The following is an 18,183-nucleotide window of genomic DNA, read 5'->3' as shown; positions in this document are numbered from 1 at the left end:
ATTAATTATAAACCTGAGATTGATAAGATTTTTGCTTAGCGAAAGTATTGAGGGGCACTGAACGGTAGAACAAACTTGAGGGGCTGAATGTTTCTATGTGCCCTTTCCCACGAATTTGCTTTTTAAGGAAGTGTATGCAAGTTGGAGGAAATGGAAAAGCCACTGAGAAAGATTTTGTGCTAAAACATTGACAATTAAATAAAAATGTCAAAGACAATGGCATCGGAAGATTGTCTTGTTGTAGAGATTTGTCGATCATGGGTTGAGACAGCTTAGTCAGGCAGATGTGAGCAATAGTGCAGAAGGCATGGTCAAATATTTAACTGGATATAAAAACTGGACAAGGGAGGAGCTGTTTTTAGCATGGCAAAGAGCCCGAGACTGTAATTCTGAGTGTTACCTTTGGGCACATTCTGAAGACACTCCAAAGGCCGATTAACAGAATACACAATGGACCACAGGGTACATTTACCTATTTTTGGTATTTGGGCACAGAAATAATTTTGTGTCATTTGTATTAAGGCGACTAGTATTTAAGGGGAATCTAGATAAGTACATGAGGGAGAAAGAAAGGAATGGAAGGATATGCTGACAGGACAAAGTGAAGATGTGTGGGAGGAGGCACGTGTGGAGCATAAACATTGGCATGGATCAACTGTGTCGACTGGCCTGTTTCAGGGCTGTACAATCCATGTCATAGCTCAATATGGGCACCTTTAAACTCGCAAAATATCCCAGGGTACTCTGGAAGAGTTCATCCAATAAAGAAAATTGTGAAACTGAAGCATAAAGGAAGATATCAGGACAGATGATCAAAAGAAAAACAGAATTACCTGGAAAAACTCAGCAGGTCTGGCAGCATCGGCAGAGAAGAAAAGAGTTGACGTTTCGAGTCCTCATGACCCTTCAACAGATCAAAAGGATTGGTCAAAGAGGTAGAATTTAAAAGGAGACGTGGGGAGATGGAGAGGTCTCAGGAGGGAATTCCAGGACACTCCATGGCCATCTATGTGGCGACTGAAATCAAGGATGCACCAGAATTGGAGGGAGTGCAGAGGTCTCGAAGGATTTAGGGCTGGAGGAAGTTACAGAGATCAGGAGGGGCGAGGCTCTGGAGGGATCTGAAAATAAGGAAGAGCAGCAGGGCTTTTTGGTTCTGATGCCTGTGGGGCATCGTCGTGAGCAGGATGGGAAAATTTGGAGAGCCGCTGACTTTTAGCAGCTCTCCAAATTTTCCTGCCCCACCCGCGATGATGCCTGCCGGTGTTGGGGCCGGAAAATCCTGCCTGAGAATTTTAAAGTTGAGGCTTTAATTTAACTGCGTAAACGAAGTGGCAATGGCTGTTGTCTGGTCTGGGGAGGTGCTGCCGTTAAAAGACTGCCAGATGTGTTACACCATCTCACCTCACAAAGGAACATGAACTGGCCAAGATGTTCCTTCAGTAGTTTAGTTACTGTGAGGCTGCGTCGTGTGTCACCCCCCAGTGGATCGAAGAGTAGCTCGCGGTTTATGGCTCCTTTACGTTCCAACGTCCAAACATCTATCTCCTCCTGACAGTAAGCAAATGTACATTGATCCCCATACTTGCAATCTTCCTTACTAGCAATATCTGTGTGAACAAGCAAATTGAAGAATATCACCATTATGATTAGATTGCGGTGCACGTTGTAAACTTGTTCCTCTACCCCTGCAGTCCCTCAATTTCCTCATTTCTTTTTTGCAGAAGGCTCTAATTCTGCTGAAACAAACTATTTTTCGGTGTGCTGTCCAGTGTCTATAATTCATGTGTGAGCATAGACTGTGAGCGTTGGTAAGATACTCCACCACAGAAAGCAGAATAGCTTCATCCCCCTCTCTGCCAATCTTTAGCACAAATCTCATGTAAATATTTACTCCTGTCCCCAAATATCATCACTCACCTGTAAAAAGAAACACTTGCATTTATACAGTTCCTTTCACGGACGCCCCCAAAGCACTTTACAGTCAATTAAATGTTTTTGAAGTGCAGTCATGTTGACTGTAACACAGGAAATGCAGCAGCCAAATTGTGCACATCAAGGTCCCACAAACAACAAAGAAATAAAAGATCTGATCATCTGTTTCTGGGTGTTGGTTGAGGGATACTGGCCATGATCTTCTTCAAAATTGTGCTGTGCTTCTTTTGTGTCCTCTCAAGCAGGCAAACGGGGCCTTTGATCTGAAAGACAGCACCTCCAACAAACCAGCGTTGGGAGACTTTTTTAAAAAAAAGTCTTTCATGGGATGTGGACATTGCTGTGGGTCTGGAGACACATTAGGTCAGACCTAAAGTACATGAATGAACCAGTTGGGGTTTTACGACAATCGATGATAGTTTCACGGCCACCAGTACTGAGACTAGCTTTCAATTCCAGATTTATTCAGTGAGTTTAAATTCTGCCATCTTTCGTGGTGGGATTTGAACCCTTGCCACCAGAGCATTAGCCTAGGCCTCTGGATTACTAGTTCAGTGACAATACCACTGTGCCACCATCGCCCCACAACCTAGATTTTGTGGGACTTGAACTTATAGCCTTGTGACTTACAGGCGAGAGTTCTACCCACTGAGCCACAGCTGAAACTTTGCCCTAACAGCCAATTTAACACCAGAGTCCTGATCAGCCAAGCCCCAATCTGAGTTTCTCTATACAGCAGTAGATTTCCAACTAGCAGCAAGACTAAAAATGTTTATGGGCCAGTGCCCTCAATAGAATAATAGAAATTGGGGAGTTCCTGCAACGGACAGCCAACCTGTAATGCTAGTTTAACAGCTGGAAGTCTTCGGGAATCTCTGTACCTGCATATCCCCCGGGGGAACTTTCAGCCTCGTGTTTATTTAGCTTTCCCTTAAATGCATCTATACTATTTGCCACAACCACTCCTTGTGGTAGTGAGTTCTACATGCTAAACATTCTCTGGATAAAAATTTTTTTCCTGAACTATCACATATTTATGACCCCTTATTTTAGCCTCCAACACAAGTGGTATTATGTTACATGCACCATACACCTCCTTACCTTTACATATGTAGTAAGGTCCCCCGTAATTATTCCTGGTAGGCCGAGGCCTGATTTTCTTCCACCGTGTGTCTGTCGAACACTTCAGTCTTCCAATCAATAGATCTTTTTTACATTTATGATCCAGGTCAGGGTTATAATTATAATCCAATGCTTTAACTCCTGAAACAACAAAACACAAGGGGAGAAAAACTTAAGAGGCAAATTAGGTTGATGGGTTAAGGCAGAGAAACTGGAATACGCAAACGGTTTTAAGTGGGTTGACTCCTGGCTTCCCCCATGCTCCACTTTCTAGGTGATTGATTCGTTCAATTTTAATACCCTTGCTGCTTTCGTTCTGTTGACTTTGTCCTCTCCTTGGGGGGGGGGGGGTAGATTCTTCTAGCCCACCAGGCCAATAAAGCCTTACCTGGCTGAGATCAGCTGACTTAAACCAGGCCACCTCCCTCCAGTCACCCGCCGTTCCCAGATGGGGATTGGGACATTTCTCAGTTAATACTGCTCTCTAACAATCATAAGAGAATGCACGAGAATCATCGAAGGCAATACAGCCCTCCCTCCTTCCAGTCTGAGGAAGCTGCCTAGCCTTGGGGTAGAACCAGTGTCAAATAGAAAGGTTCAATGAAACTCACACCTTATCACTCTGTGGCATAGTAATCTGAAGTTTCGTCCTCTTGCATTATAACATCTCCTCTCAGTGTCCTACCAAGAAAAAGGTCATCTTCCCAGCAAAAGATGTAATGCTATCAAAGGCTTGACAGTCCTACCAAACACACATTCACATTGACCTCTTAAACCTCCCCATCGTGACTGAGGCTTTACTTCCATTCTGAGGAGTGGCGGACACTCAAATCTGCCAGAGAAATGACAGCTGCTTAGCTGAAATGGTGAACCCTGCTCACATTATACAATCCCTGGAGGGAAGCTCACAGCGTTGGGTGCAGAAGCTATGAGGAGTGGCAGCTATCTGGATTGCTAGGTGCAGTGGTCCCTTTACCTGTTTTAATGAAGCAGTTGAGGCAAGCCTGGCGCAGGTCATGCGTGTCGCTGAGTGGGTTCTTCGTCAGTGTTGATGGCGACAGGAATGATCCACCATCTCCTCTCACCATTCCAAGAAATGTTGAGGAATTGCTCAAACAGGACAGGCTGTTGGATTGCTTACCCTGCCATAAAAAGGAAGAGGGGATGGCGGTCAAGGAAAGAACTGGATCGTCTTACTTGACGGATAAACATATTGAAAATCCCATTGTCAACTATCTACCATCCTATCCTCTGGGTGTTGTCTCCATCATGGCTACATTTCTGTGGATGCCTGCTGTCCTCCAATAGTTCACACACTCGTAAGTGAGCTTTGACAATCAGGTCAGCAGACTATTTAACTGTGGAAAGCATCGCAGGTATTTCTGAACCTGACATCACGTAAGAATTAATTCTACCAGGGAATTGCTGGATTGGGATCAGAGTGGAACTCTTGGCTTATTTGTACTGCTGTAGCACAGGCCAGATACAGCACCTCCAACTATTCCACTGCCTTTGTTACAAGCTCCAATGATTTCTTGTTTAATGCTATGTCCAACTACTGTTAGGGGTTAAGGCAGTATCTTACAATGCCGACCAGACCAGAAGATGCAGTTAGATTCCCAATCTGTGCTGGGTTAGCTGAAGTCAGTTGCAGTAACAATTTCACCAACTCAACCACTGCCTTAACCCCTAAAAGTAGTTATACCATTGGACAGAGCATTAAACAACAAGATTGGAGCTCATAACAAAATCAGTGTAATAGTTGTGGGGGTCTTTCATCTTCATATAGATTGGAACAATCAAATTGACAAAGGTGGTCTGGAAGATGAGTTTGTAGAATGATTTTGTGACAGTTTCCTGCCTGGAGCAAAATGTTTTGGAACCAACTAGGGATAAAGCTATTTTAGATCTAGTATTGCTCAATAAGGCAGGTTAATTAGTAATGTCACAGTAACAGATCCACTGGGAAATAGTGACCATAATATAACTGAATTCCACATTAAGTTTGAAAACATACTCCAATCACAAAAAAAAATCTTAAACAAAGCCAATTACATAGGTACGAGAGGAGAGCTGGCTAAGGTTGATGACATAAATAGACTAAAAGGTATAACAGTGGGAAATATTTAAAGAAACAATTTGAAATGTTCAACAAAAATACATTTGATTAAAAAACAAACACTCAATGAGAAAGATCCATCTGTGGCTTACTAAAGAGGTTGAGGATCGTATTAGATTAAAATATGATGCTTATAATGCTGCAAAGAATAGTAACAAGTCTGGGGATTGGGAGTGTTTTAGAAACCAGCAACGGGCCATCAAAAAGTTTGTTCAAAGGGGAAAATAAAATAGAATATGAGAGCAAACTAGCCAGGAATATAAAATAGACTGTAAGAGCTTTTATAAATACATAAAAACGAAGAGAGTAGCTAAAATAAACATTGGTCCCATATAAGCAGAGACAGGATAATTTATCATGGGGAATGAGGAAACGGTAGAGACATTGAACAAATATTTTGTGACTATGCAGTAGAAGACGCAAGTTACATACCAGGAATAGAGGGTAACCTAGGAGGTAAAAAAAAATGAGGAAATTAAGGTAATTAATATCAGCAGATAAAAGTACTGGAGAAACTGGATTAAAATTCAGCGAATGGCCTACATCCTGGGATTCTTAAAAAAAAGATAGCTGCAGAGATAGTGGATGCACTGACTGTGATTTTCCGAAATTCCATAGATTCTGGAACGGTTCCAGCAAATTGAAAGCTAGCAAATGTAACACCAGCATTCAAGAGACAGAAAACAGGGAACTACAAGCCAGTTAGCTTGACATCTGTCATCAGGAAAGTGCTGGAATCTATTATTCAGCAAATCTTAACAATGCACTTAGAAAAGCATGGTATGATTAGAATGTGGTTTTATTAAAAGGGAAATCCTGTTTAACAAATTTATTAAAGATTTTCAAGGAATTAACTAGTAGGGTAGATAAAGGGATGTAGTACACTTGGATTTCCAAAAGGCATTCCATAAGATATAACACAAAAAGGCATAAGACGCATAGAATTGGGAGTGATATATTAGCATGGATAGACTGGTTAATGGATGGGGAGCAGAGAGTAGGGATAAATGGGGCATTTTCAAGTTGGCAGGCTGTGACTAGCGGAGAGCCGCAAAGCTCAATGCTGGGGCCTCAGCTATTTACAATCTATTCTAATGACTTAGACAAAGAAACAGAGTGTAATGTATCTAAGTTAGCTGATAATACAAAGCTAGGTGGGAATGCAAGGTGTGAGGAGGACATAAAGATGCTGCAAAAATTAAGTGAGTGCTGACACGGTGGCAGATTAAGTATAATTTGGGGAAGTGTGAGGTTATTCACTTTGGTCATAATAATAGGACAACAGAATTGACATGTCCCTAAGACATGAAAGAAATCATAAATTCTGAAAATCCAACATTATTCATTTTTGCCTCTTTAAAAAAAGAAATTTGCTCAACCAAAAGATGGCTGGCACAAGTCACCTGATGTCTGGAACAAGAAGGTGACCACCAAGGTATTATATGGATTGTACTGGAGACATGCCCTGACATGTTGCCCATGGAATCTTACACCTGGGATTGTCAAGGTCCATTTAAAAATGGAGCTATTGAAAGGAAATTGACGTCATTTGCATCTTTATAAGCTTACCCCTGTAGCGGAGTCCAAGAGTCTACCAAGGCAACAGCTACCCAGAACAGGGGCATCAGTATATATAATGACACTTTCCAAGGCTAATGGTTGGGACATTATCAATCAACAAACAAAAGCCAGAACCACACACCAGAGAAACATCCCTTTATGAAATCGTTGTGGAGGAAGGAGATCACATGACTTGAGTGACCATTTTGAAATCTCTACATATAATTGAGAACTCAGCAGGGGCTGTCTGCTGATTTATGTCCAATCTGCAAACATCTAACAACAGCCTGCATCAAGACCCCTTAAAGCCTGTTCTTCTGGAAGCCACTGGACACCGCCTGCCAAGCAACAAAGTCTCTGAATATCAACCTCATCTCACTGTGTTGCCATCACCTTTAAAGGAATTCTGCACTTCTGCTTTCAGCCAGGAACCTGCCTGAACTGGAACTTCTCCATAAGGAAACCCGTCTGGATTTGGACTTTCTAGACTCTGGCAATCATGTAAACTGATATCTATTTCTGTGGCTCTTTTTACTGTTAAGTTATTCAAAGTTGTAAAGCCCCTCTTTCCTATCCTCTTATTGTATATGCGTATGTTTACGTGTGTGTGTGCGTGTGTATGTGTGTGTGTGCGCGCACGCATGTTTGTGTGCGTGTGTGTGAAGTTGCGTTCATCACCCTGAGGTTTGAATATGTGAATAAACTAAACTTCCAATTTAATCCTAAGAGAGTTTACTGTGAATCACTTTAAAAGAACGGGCTTTTGGAATAAGTGCGACAGCCTATTTTTTAAAACAAAGAACACTTCTGCTTACAGACAGACAATGAGAGAAATAAAGGAGTTGAGTTTTGCCCCTCTCTCTTGTCCATAACAAGAATATTTTTTTAAAAAGGCCTGAAACTTGGTAAATGTTGACGTTCAGAGACTTGGGTATACTCGTATGAGGAACACAGAAATTTAGAATGCAAGTACAGCAGGCAATTGGGAAAACAAATAGCATGTTGGCCTTTATTACAAGTGGATTGGAGCACAAGAATAAAGAAGTCTTGCTATGATTGTACAGGGCTTTGGTGAGGTCACACCTGGAATACCGTGCACAGTTTTGGTCTCCATATCTCCATACTGTATTGGCGGCAGTACAGCAAAGGTTCACTAGAGTGGCCCCTTGGATAGATGGTTGTCATACGAAGAGAGGCTGAGTAATTTGTGTCTATATTCTCTGGAGTTTAGAAGAAGGAGATGTGCTCTCTGTAGTATAAGGAGTTAATTCTAACTGTGTGATATGCTAATGAGACATAGTATAGATCATCATAGGATGTGGTGCTATGTATCATAATCTTGCTCTCTCTTGTAGCCCTCATGGCCAGGTGGAGCCACAGGAAGAGGTTTCTTAATAAAATTAGTATTTTCCTTACCTCAACAGACTGTGTAAATATTCTGTGTTAGCACAACAAAACCAAGAATATTATAATCGCATTGAAACGTTCAAGATTATGAAGGGGCTTGACAGGGTAGATACCGAGACGTTGTTTCCCCTGGCTGGGGAATCTGGAACAAGGAGGCATAGTTTCAAGATAAGAGGCCGATAATTTTGGACTGAGATGAGGAGAAATTCCTTCACTGAAAGGGTTGTGAATCTTAGGAATTTTCTACCCCTGAGGGTTGTAGGCGCTCCGTCATTGAATATATTAAAGAGTGGGGTAGACAGATTTTTGGTCCAGCCGCAAGTCAATGGACTTCTGGCTGGGGAGCCGCCTCACCCACAGCGGGTCCCACCCGCAATGGGGCCGGAAAATCCCAGCCATGGGGAGCAGGTGAGAAAATGGAGGTGAAGCCCAAGATTAGCCATGATGATATTAAATAGCTGATCAGGCTCAAGGGGCTGTACAGTTTTCTCCTGCTCCTACTTTTATGTTCTTAGGAGGCCTTTATATCCCATTGGGATGTGCCGATTCTGCACACAGTTGCTTCATAAATATTGATAAACTTACAACTAATTTAAAGTTTACTTTTCCCAGTGGTCAATCAGGCATGGTCACTCTAAATGATTTGACAACATCTCATTTTTGTTCATTCTGCATCAGATCAATCAGACATCCCCCAAAAAAATACAATGCAAAAGCAAAATACAGCAGATTTTGGAAAACTGAAATAAAAACAGAAAATGCTGGAAATACTCAGCATGTCTGGTTGCATTTGTGGAGAGTTAATGTTTCAGGTCAATGATTCCTCATTATAATCCAATGTAACTCATGTTTCAGAATGATTAATTCAGGACTCTGGATTACTATTCCACATACTTTGGCCTTTTACTGGAAAGCAGACTGAATTGATGAGATGTGGTACAGCATGGCTGTAAATACTGGCCCTCTCTATCAAAGACCAGGCACATGAACACTTGGGCCAAGGTCACAGCGCTTCAGGAACAGGACAGGAGGTGACTGGTGCAGAATAAAATGCGAAGCATGCGGAGAATAATTCGATAAAGAGTATGAGGTTCAATAGATCAAAGTGCCAAATCTTAATCTAATTGCAATAAGAAGCGTGTAGGCGAAGGCTTTAGACTTACCAATGCAAAACTGCTCGATGTGCTTTGATTGCTGTTTGGTGTCATAGGTCTCGAAGCTAGAGAAGCATAATAAAAATCATCTTTATTACTCTTGTTATTAGCAGGTGCCTTTTTAAAACTAAGTGATAGAGACTCATTCCCTTTTCCTCCAGCCAAAAACAATTACATATATATTACAGCATGAACAGGATACTCAGCCAACAGATCCATGCCAGTCATGTCCCATAAAAGTCCCCTCCCAACCCTGTGTGCGCCTATCCTTCTATTCCTTCCATCCTCATGTGTTTTATCTAACTTTGCATTAAATGCATGGATGATATTCATCTCAACTACTCATTGTGGGAGTGACGTTCACATTCTCACAACTCCCTGGGTAAAGACCACTCCATCAGGTTGCCCCTCTTTACTAGACACAAGGGCCTCAGCCTGTTCAGTCCTTCCCAATAGTCTGATGGTTCTGCGTGGAAGCAGTGCTGAAGACATTGATTGCCCACCGAAGTTACGGCTGAGTAGCTGTGTGACTGGCTTCTCCCACATCATGGATGTTTGTCAAGCTGTACCGGCTGAGTGTTGGCGGGTTAGCTTTGGGCCTGAATTCCTCACCTGCTGATTTTGTGATCTCAACCTTGCCAATGAAAGAAGCAACCACAGCGTGGCTGAAACCACAGCACTCACAGCTGCTCAATGCAATTCCTAAAGTTAGAACACGGACTAAAACCTGACTTGAGGTTCCCAGCTTCTTCTCACCCCAGACAGAAATGAAGACTAAAAAACAGCCTGAATATGCAGCCTGGTAATTCTAGTTAGAAATTTAGGACAGGAACAGGAGCAGGTCAGCCCCTTGAGTCTGCTATGCCACTGAAATGACATTGGTGAGACTGCACCTGGAGTACTGTGTAGAGTTTTGGTCTCCTTACTTAAGGAAGGATATACTTGCATTGGAAACAGTTAAGAAGGTTCACTGAGTTGATACCTGGGAATGAAGGGATTATGGGGTGGAAGGGATTATTTTATGAGGAAAGGTTGAGCAGGTTGGGCCTTTACACACTGGAGTTTAGAAGAATGAGAAGTGATCTCACTGAAACATATAATATTCTGCAGAGGCTTGACAGGGTAGATGCTGAGAGGATGTTTCCCCCGGAATGTAGAACAAGGGTGCGCTGTTTCAAAATAAGGGGCTCCTATTTAAGTTGGACATGAGGAAAAATTTCTTCTCTGAGGGTTGTTAGTCTGTGAAATTCTCTTCCACAGAGAGCAGTGGAGGCTGGGTCATTTAATATTCAAGGCTGAATTAGACAGATTTTTGATTAACAAGGGAGCCAAGGGTTATGGGAGAGAAAATGGAGTTAATGCCACAATCAGATAAACCATGATTATGTGGAATAGAAGAGCATGTTCAAAAGGCCCAATGGCCTACACTGGCTCCTATTTTTCATGATGTTATGATCAATTAGATCATGGTTCATTTGGATTCAACTCCATCCATATGCCTTGGCTCTGTAGAGTTGTCTAGCAAAAATCCGTTTATCTTTGATCTAAAACAATTAATTGAACCAGCATCTAATGCAAGTTCCGTACGTGTGGAGAAGTGTATCTTAACTTCCCTCCTGAATGGCCTGGTTCAGATAAGGCTGTCTGCTAGACTCCCCCACCACCAGTGAAATTTTTCTCTCTCTCTATCCCTACCCTATCAACTTCTTTCAAAATCCTAAAAACGTCAATCAAATCCCTTCGCCTCCTATATTCCAGGGAATACCAGCCTAGTCTATGCAATATCTCCTCATAATTTAACTCTTAGAGCCCTGATAATATTCTGGTGAATCTGCGCTACATTCCATCTACAGTCAATACACCCTTTCTCAGGTGGGATGCTCAAAACTGTAGACAGTATAATTCAATTATAATTAACTGACTGCTTTTATTTTAATTCAAAAGTCACTCGATAGGTAGAAGCTTTTCTTCCCCAAAACACGCAGGCAAGTTGATTATGCAGATGCAAATGGGTTAAGAATGAATCCTTCACCAGTTATCCCTTACCAGGTCGAGATTCCGTTCCAGGGAGCAGGTCCAAGGAATCTAAACTATTTACAATTGTGTTCGGACCGATGCTGTCCAGGGTGTCCATCTTCTGGACAGGAAGCATGGGATAGGCTGACGGGAGTGAAACCTTTGTGCCAACGTTACCCTTCACAGCAGACGGGAGGACCGGGGCACCAGTGGGAAAGACGGCAAGCAGCCTCGACACGTCGTTGGGCAGGTTTGTTGGAACTGTCCCTGCCGACGTCTGGAAATAAAGCAGAAGGCACCTGTCATATACAGCACAAGATTTTAACTTTTGTTAACTCAGTGGGAAATAAAGTCAGGCCAGGTGTGAAACAGACAGCTGTTTCTTGCCTGGCGCTAAAAGCTAAAGTTAACCACAATCTGCGGGAGAGTTTTACCCTTGATAACAAGTCACTGCATTTCAAAGGAATTCATTTTCTGTGAAGCCACAGCCAATAGCTTATTCGAACACCCCCTCCTCACCTATCTCTACTGGATCCTCACTCTCAAGTTCATAGTCCTTGTCCTAGTTTACAAACCCCATCCAACCTCTGCAAACTCCTCCAGATATACATCCCACTGGCTTCCTGCACCTTTACTAAAATAAAATTCCATGACTTTTCCATAACCAAATTGAAATATTCCATGACATTTCTTTCTTTCAAATACATTACGAACTCTGGTATTTGCAGCTTTACACAAGCACTGGAGCTTTGTATTGTGCACCAGTTATCCAAGGACCTCAATTTCTCACAAGATTATCTTTTTTTGTAGAATTTTTGTGTTCACGAAAAGTACTAATGAGATCACCAGTCTATTTACCTGTACTGAATTCCGGACATCTGAAGCAAAGCAAACAATTACAGAGAGGGGGAAGTCGATGTCAGAGAAGTATTGGAAAAGGTTGGAATTCAACCCAAAGTAAGAAAAATCTCATCCCTGTCTTTATAAAATTCCATGACTTTTCAATGACTTTGGGCCTTAAAAGTCATTTACAAATTCAATTACTTTTCCAGGTTTTGTGTGACCCACAGGAACCCTGATCCCAGCTCCTCCGCCCTCTCTATTCTGCTCAAGTCCAGCCTGATGTGCACTCACCTCTAACCCCATTTCCACTATTCTAATTCTTGTCTTTCAATCCCCCCAGTGCCCCCCACCCCCCAAGCTCTACATTCCTCTGACCGTGTCCTCCTTTGCATCACCCCCTTGCTCTGTGGCAACTTTGGCAGCTGTACCTTCAGCTACCCAGTCCATTGCTCTGGAATGTTCTTCATAAACCCCTCCATCCCTACCTCTTGACGTCTTCAAACCTACTTCTTTGACCAAGCTTCTGGTCACCCCGCTTAATATCTTCACTTCTGAGAATCATCGTTCCAGTGTTAAAGGGCACCATACAAATGCAATCGGCTGTTACCATGCCTCCCTTAAGTCAAATTTTGTTGTTGTACCTCCATTCCCCAGTGTCAATTACTTAGGACAAGAGCAATGGTCCAAACATTGATCCCATGCTGACACGATTCTTTATATCGCAAGTCCTAAAATCAACTATTAATCATATAACTGCAAGTCTTTCCTTTGAGCTTTTAAGGCTCTATCACAAACCTAACCTCAAGGTTAATAATGGTGGGGTACAAACACATTTTCCTCCAGACAATGGGCAGAGTATACTGCCCGAAACACTGGGGGCTATCAGTTCTTCCAAAGAACTCTTCTAAGGTAAGAACTGCCCTTTGCAGAGCAAAATTTTACATGGTGTAACCATAAATTTGTCTTCCTCAATGTTACTGCTCTCACCAAGAAAACTTTCAAACAACTTTTAAAATCACTTGAATTAAAAAATAAAGTTTGACTTTCTTCAGTTTCCAGTCACTAGTTGCATAGGCACTGTTGAGCTTTTGGATATGGTGCTATGATGCCTTTATACAGATCTCTCTGCTGTATCTTAATTTCTCCCTCTCTAAAGTTTGCTGCCATTTATTCCAGGCGACGAGACTAACAATACCTGCTCACAGGTAAAAACACAACCCTTTAGTTTACACCAATCCTACAGAAATGGCTTTCGCCATCTAACAGTGACAGCCTTCATGAAGAATCCCACCTGAAATATTAAACTTAGTTTCTTCTCTTGGACATCCTGCGTACTTTTAACATTCTCTGTTTTTAAGTTCAGGCCTGAGAGGGATGCCAGGGACTTTAGCTACACCCAGTCAGATGGATTTTGACTATTTACTCAATAATTATCTACTATTATTAAGCAACGAAGGAGGTAAAGCACATTTACAATCAAAAAATCTGCTTTAGATTTTACCAACAATTGCACAGAAGAATGAGGTTTCCACCCATACAGTGTGTAAATGAATATTGATATATGCACAATGTTAGTCTATTATTAATTTTTTTTGTTATAAATTTGAAATGCAATTAGCCACATTTGGTTAGTGGGGAATACATGAAACCACATTTACTTAGAACACTGTAGCCACTAACTGGTACCTAAATCTTTCAAGTTTGCATTGATTATAATTCCCCTCCCAATTAATTGTCTCCCTTCACTTTCTGAACCCAGGGAATCTATGCTGCAATTACAGGATCGCTGTGAAATCCTAACCGGCCATTATGTGAGAATAATGGCACGAGATGCTGGCTTTTGGACCATGTACAGGCGGCCAACAAAGACAAACCTTGTCCTTTCTTGGCGTTTCCACTTACACACTGCCCAGCAAGTGTCAAGTATCAGGGATGGCTTATTTCCCTGATGTAACCCTAGGGTAACCTAGGATGCCCCTCGAATATTTAGGGGGATGAGGCCAGCCACTGGAAAAATAATTTTTATATGCCCCTTACCATTGGAAAGTCATTTGTCTCTCCTATAGAATCCAACAATGTGTCTAGTTCTTCTCCAATAATCTCCTCATCTGGAAACTCCTCTGCAGTTTCAGGCACTGAGAGAGAGACCCCATCACCAACAGGGGGTTTCAGCAGAGAAGTTTCTGTCTGTGATTGCTGGATACTAACAGAAACTGAGGTGATGGGAATTGAAACTTCACTGGCTGGTGCAGGAATAGTGGCTGGAACAGGGATACGTGGAAGGTCCAAAGATGAATCTGCAATGTGGAAATAATAACATGACAATGACACAAAGGGACATCACAAACGTAACCAGTAAATTGCCTGTGGCGTCGTTGGTTGATAAAAATAAGGTTCTTTTCAAAATATAAAAGGTAAGGACAAAGATTCCTGATATTCACTCCACAGAGCCATCTAGTGGCCAGAGTTTGCAACTACACCATGACAGTTGACACAGCAAAACTGAATGGGACATGTTGACATAACAAAATACCGGCCGTAAGCAGTTGTAGTTGCAGCTGTGGCCATCTTCAAAGAAATCCATGTACAACCAAAAAGTGTGCTGACATGAAATAAGGTTTGTGGACAGTAGTTTGAACCCTACACAAGATTTCTAATAGAATACTAGTCAATCTCCCATAGAATTGCTCATAGGGGGAAGTTGAGAATACATTGATATACAGGATATAACGGGAAAAGTTATAGGTCATAGTATATGATGGGAAAAGTGTAATGTTATAGCCAAATAAAAACGATAAACTGAATATAAATGATTAAAAATCAGGACAAAAGCCTAAATGATAAGTACTTTTACATTTTGTAGGAGTTTGAGGAAAAAAGTGATATCAAACTGAATGAATGCAGAATAAATATAGTTATATGAAAAGAAAGAACTTGCATTTATATAACGCATTGAGGATATTCCAAAATAGTTTCTAGCCAAAGGAGTGCTTCTGAAATGTAGTTACTGTTGTAATGCTGGGAAAGGTTGCAGGGACATTGCACTCTGCAAGGTCCCACAAGGGCATCGCTGGCTAGATCTGCATTTACTGCCCAGCCCTAATTGCCCTTGAGAAGGTGATGGTGAGCCACCTTCTTGAACCGCTGCTGTCCATGTGGTATAGGAACACCCACAGGGATTTTGACCTCGAGACAGTCAAGGAATGGTGATATAGTTCCAAGTCAGAATGATGGGGCGGTAATCGGCCATGTTGGATTTGTCCTGCTTTTTGTATACAGGACAAGCCTGGGCAATTTTCCACATTATCGGGTAGATGCAAGTGTTGTAACTCTTTCGAGCACAAACCCGTTTCCATCTGTTTCAGATGAAGTTACATTGTTTCATAGTTTGCCATTGTGAGATTTGAACTCTTGATCTTGGGTTACAAACCCAGTACCATAACCACTTGGCTATTTAGGCCAAGCGCCAGTGTTGTAGCTGTACTAGAACAGCTCGGCTAGGGACACGGCAAGTTCTGGAGCACAAGCCCTCAGTACTATTGCCAGAATGTTGTCAGGGTCCATTGCCTTTGCAATATTCAGCACCTTCATCTGTTTCTTGATATCATGTGGAGTGAATCATATTGGCTGAAGACTGGCATCTGCGATGCTGGGAACCTCAGGAGGAGGTCGAGATAGATCATCTACTCGGCACTTCTGGCTGAAGACAGTTGCAAATGCTTCAACCTTACCTTTTGCACTGATGTGCTGGGCTCCCCCAGTACTGAGGAAGGTGATATTTGTGGAGCCTCCTCCTCCAGTTGTTTAATTGTCCAACACTATTCATAACTGGATGTGGCAGTACTGCAGAGCTTGGATCTGATCTGTTGATTGTGGGATCGATTAGCCCTGTCTATCACTTGCTGCTTATGCTGTTTGGCATGCAAGTAGTCCTGTGTTGTAGCTTCACCAGGTTGACAGCTCATTTTTAGGTTTGCCTGGAGCTGCTCCTGGCATGCCCTCCTGCACTCTTCATCGAACCAGGATTGATCCCTTGGCTTGATGGTAATGGTAGGGTGGGGGTTATATCAGGCCATGAGGTTACCGATTGCAGCCGAGTACAATTCTGCTGCTACTGATGGCCCACAGTGCCTCATGGATGCCCAATTTGAGTTGCTAGAAATCTGTTTGAAATCTATCCCATCTAGCATGGTGGTAGTGGCACACAACATGATGGAGGGTATCCTCAATGTGATGGTGGGACTCCTTCTCCACAAGGATTGTGCTGTAGTCACTCCTACCAATACTGTCATAGACAGATGCATCTGCAATAGGTAGACTGGTGAAGATGAAGTTAAGTAGGTTTTTCCCTATTGTTGGTTCCCTCATCATCTGCAGCAGACCCATTCGAGCAGCAATGTAATTTAAGACCTGGCCAGTTTGGTCTATAGTGGTGTTACCGAGCCACTCTTTTGATGGAATTGAAGTCCCCCACCTAGAGTACATTATGCACCCTTGGTGTTCAACATGAAGGAGTACTGATTCATCAGCTGAGGGGGAATGGTAGATGGTAATCAGCAGGAGGGCTCCTTGCCCATGTTGGATCTGATACCATGAGACTTCAATGTTGGGAGTCAATGTTAAGGACTCCCAGGGCACTGCCTGGAGTACTGTGCACGGTATCGGTCTTGTTATTTAAGGAAAGATGTAAATGCATTGGAAGTAGTTCAGAGAAAGTATACTAGACTAATATCTGGAATGGGTGGGTTGTCTTATGAGGAAATGTTGGTCAGGCTTGTGTGTGCTGGAGTTTAGAAGAGTAAAGGGAACTTGATTGAAATGTATAAGATCCTGAGGGATCTTGACAAGGTGGATGTGGAAAGGATGTTTCCTCTTGTGGGAGAATCTAGAACTAAGGGGTCACGGTTTAAAAATAAGGGGTCGCCCATTTAAGACAGAGATGAGGAGAAATTTTTCCTCTCAGAAGGTCGTGAGTCTTTGGAATTGTCTTCCTCAAAAGGCAGTGGAAGTAGGGTCAATGAATATTTTTAAGGCAGAGCTAGATAGATTCTTGATAAGAAAGGGGGTGAAAGGTTATCAGGGGGGTAGGTGGGAATGTGAAGTTGAGGTTACAAACAGGTCTGCCATGATCTTATTGAATGGTGGAGCAGGCGTGAAGGGCCAAGCGGCCTCCTCCTGTTGGTCAGTGGGTCGTCTGTCTGTCCCTTCCAGCTGTAAACTACCATGCCGCCAGGACAGAGATGGTGATGGTGGTATCTGGGGCATTGTCTGCAAGGTATGATTTGATGAATATAACTATGTCAGGGTATTGCTTGACAAGCTCCCAAGGAGGACTTTGCAGGGTCAGCAGGGCGGGGTTTGCCATTGTTGTTTTCGGTGTCTACAGCAATGTGGTTGACTCTTAAATGTCCTCAGAAATGGGCTAGCAAGCCACTCAGTTGTATCAAACCGCTAAAATGAATGAAACTGGACAGGACACCCTGTACCAGAAACGTCAACGACAAACAGCCCTAACAGCACCGTGGATGTACCTACACCACATGGACTGCAGCGGTTCAAGAAAGCAGCTCACCACCAACTTCTCAAGGGCAATTAGGGATGGGTAATAAATGCTGGCCTAGCCAGCGACGCCCACATCCCAAGAATGAATTAAAAGAAAATTTGAACCCATCTCTCCAGAGTATTAGTCTGGGCCTCTGGATTACTAGTCCAGTTACATTATCAATAAACCACTGCCTCCCTCCAATATTAGATCATCTGTTTTAAAGGGAGAGATAAATTTTGGCCAGATTCTTGCCCTTCTTTAAATAATGCCATGGTCTTTTGAGTCGGCCTGAGGGGACAGGTGGGATATCAGTTTAACATCTGAAAGATGGCACCTCCGACAGTGCAGTACTCCCTCAGGTTATGTCTCCAGGGTAGGGCTCGAGTCAAATTCAAACATAGTTTTCAGAAGTGGGTTGGACCAACTAGATCGGGGTAACGCACTTCCCATTTTAAAGTCAGACATTCTGTCTCTGTTTTTGT

General features: G+C 42.6%; 1 protein-coding gene across 4 annotated transcripts in view; it reads right to left on the bottom strand.

The window, feature by feature from the left end:
* Nucleotides 1-18,183, bottom strand: part of zc3h7bb (zinc finger CCCH-type containing 7Bb) — an 89,796-nt gene that overhangs the window by 27,312 nt on the left and 44,301 nt on the right. For all 4 annotated transcript variants that reach the window (XM_041177889.1, XM_041177890.1, XM_041177888.1 and 1 more), the window contains 6 exons: nt 14,194-14,453; nt 11,344-11,590; nt 9,307-9,362; nt 4,034-4,199; nt 3,037-3,198; nt 1,405-1,610 (listed from right to left, as the gene is read on the bottom strand). In XM_041177889.1, coding sequence (XP_041033823.1) covers nt 1,405-1,610; nt 3,037-3,198; nt 4,034-4,199; nt 9,307-9,362; nt 11,344-11,590; nt 14,194-14,453 — 1,097 coding nt within the window. The remainder of the gene's footprint in view (nt 1-1,404; nt 1,611-3,036; nt 3,199-4,033; nt 4,200-9,306; nt 9,363-11,343; nt 11,591-14,193; nt 14,454-18,183) is intronic.

The sequence above is a fragment of the Carcharodon carcharias genome, chromosome 31 (genome assembly GCF_017639515.1).
Source record: "Carcharodon carcharias isolate sCarCar2 chromosome 31, sCarCar2.pri, whole genome shotgun sequence".
NCBI lineage: Eukaryota > Metazoa > Chordata > Chondrichthyes > Lamniformes > Lamnidae > Carcharodon > Carcharodon carcharias.
This window is presented reverse-complemented; position numbering and strand designations above follow the sequence as displayed.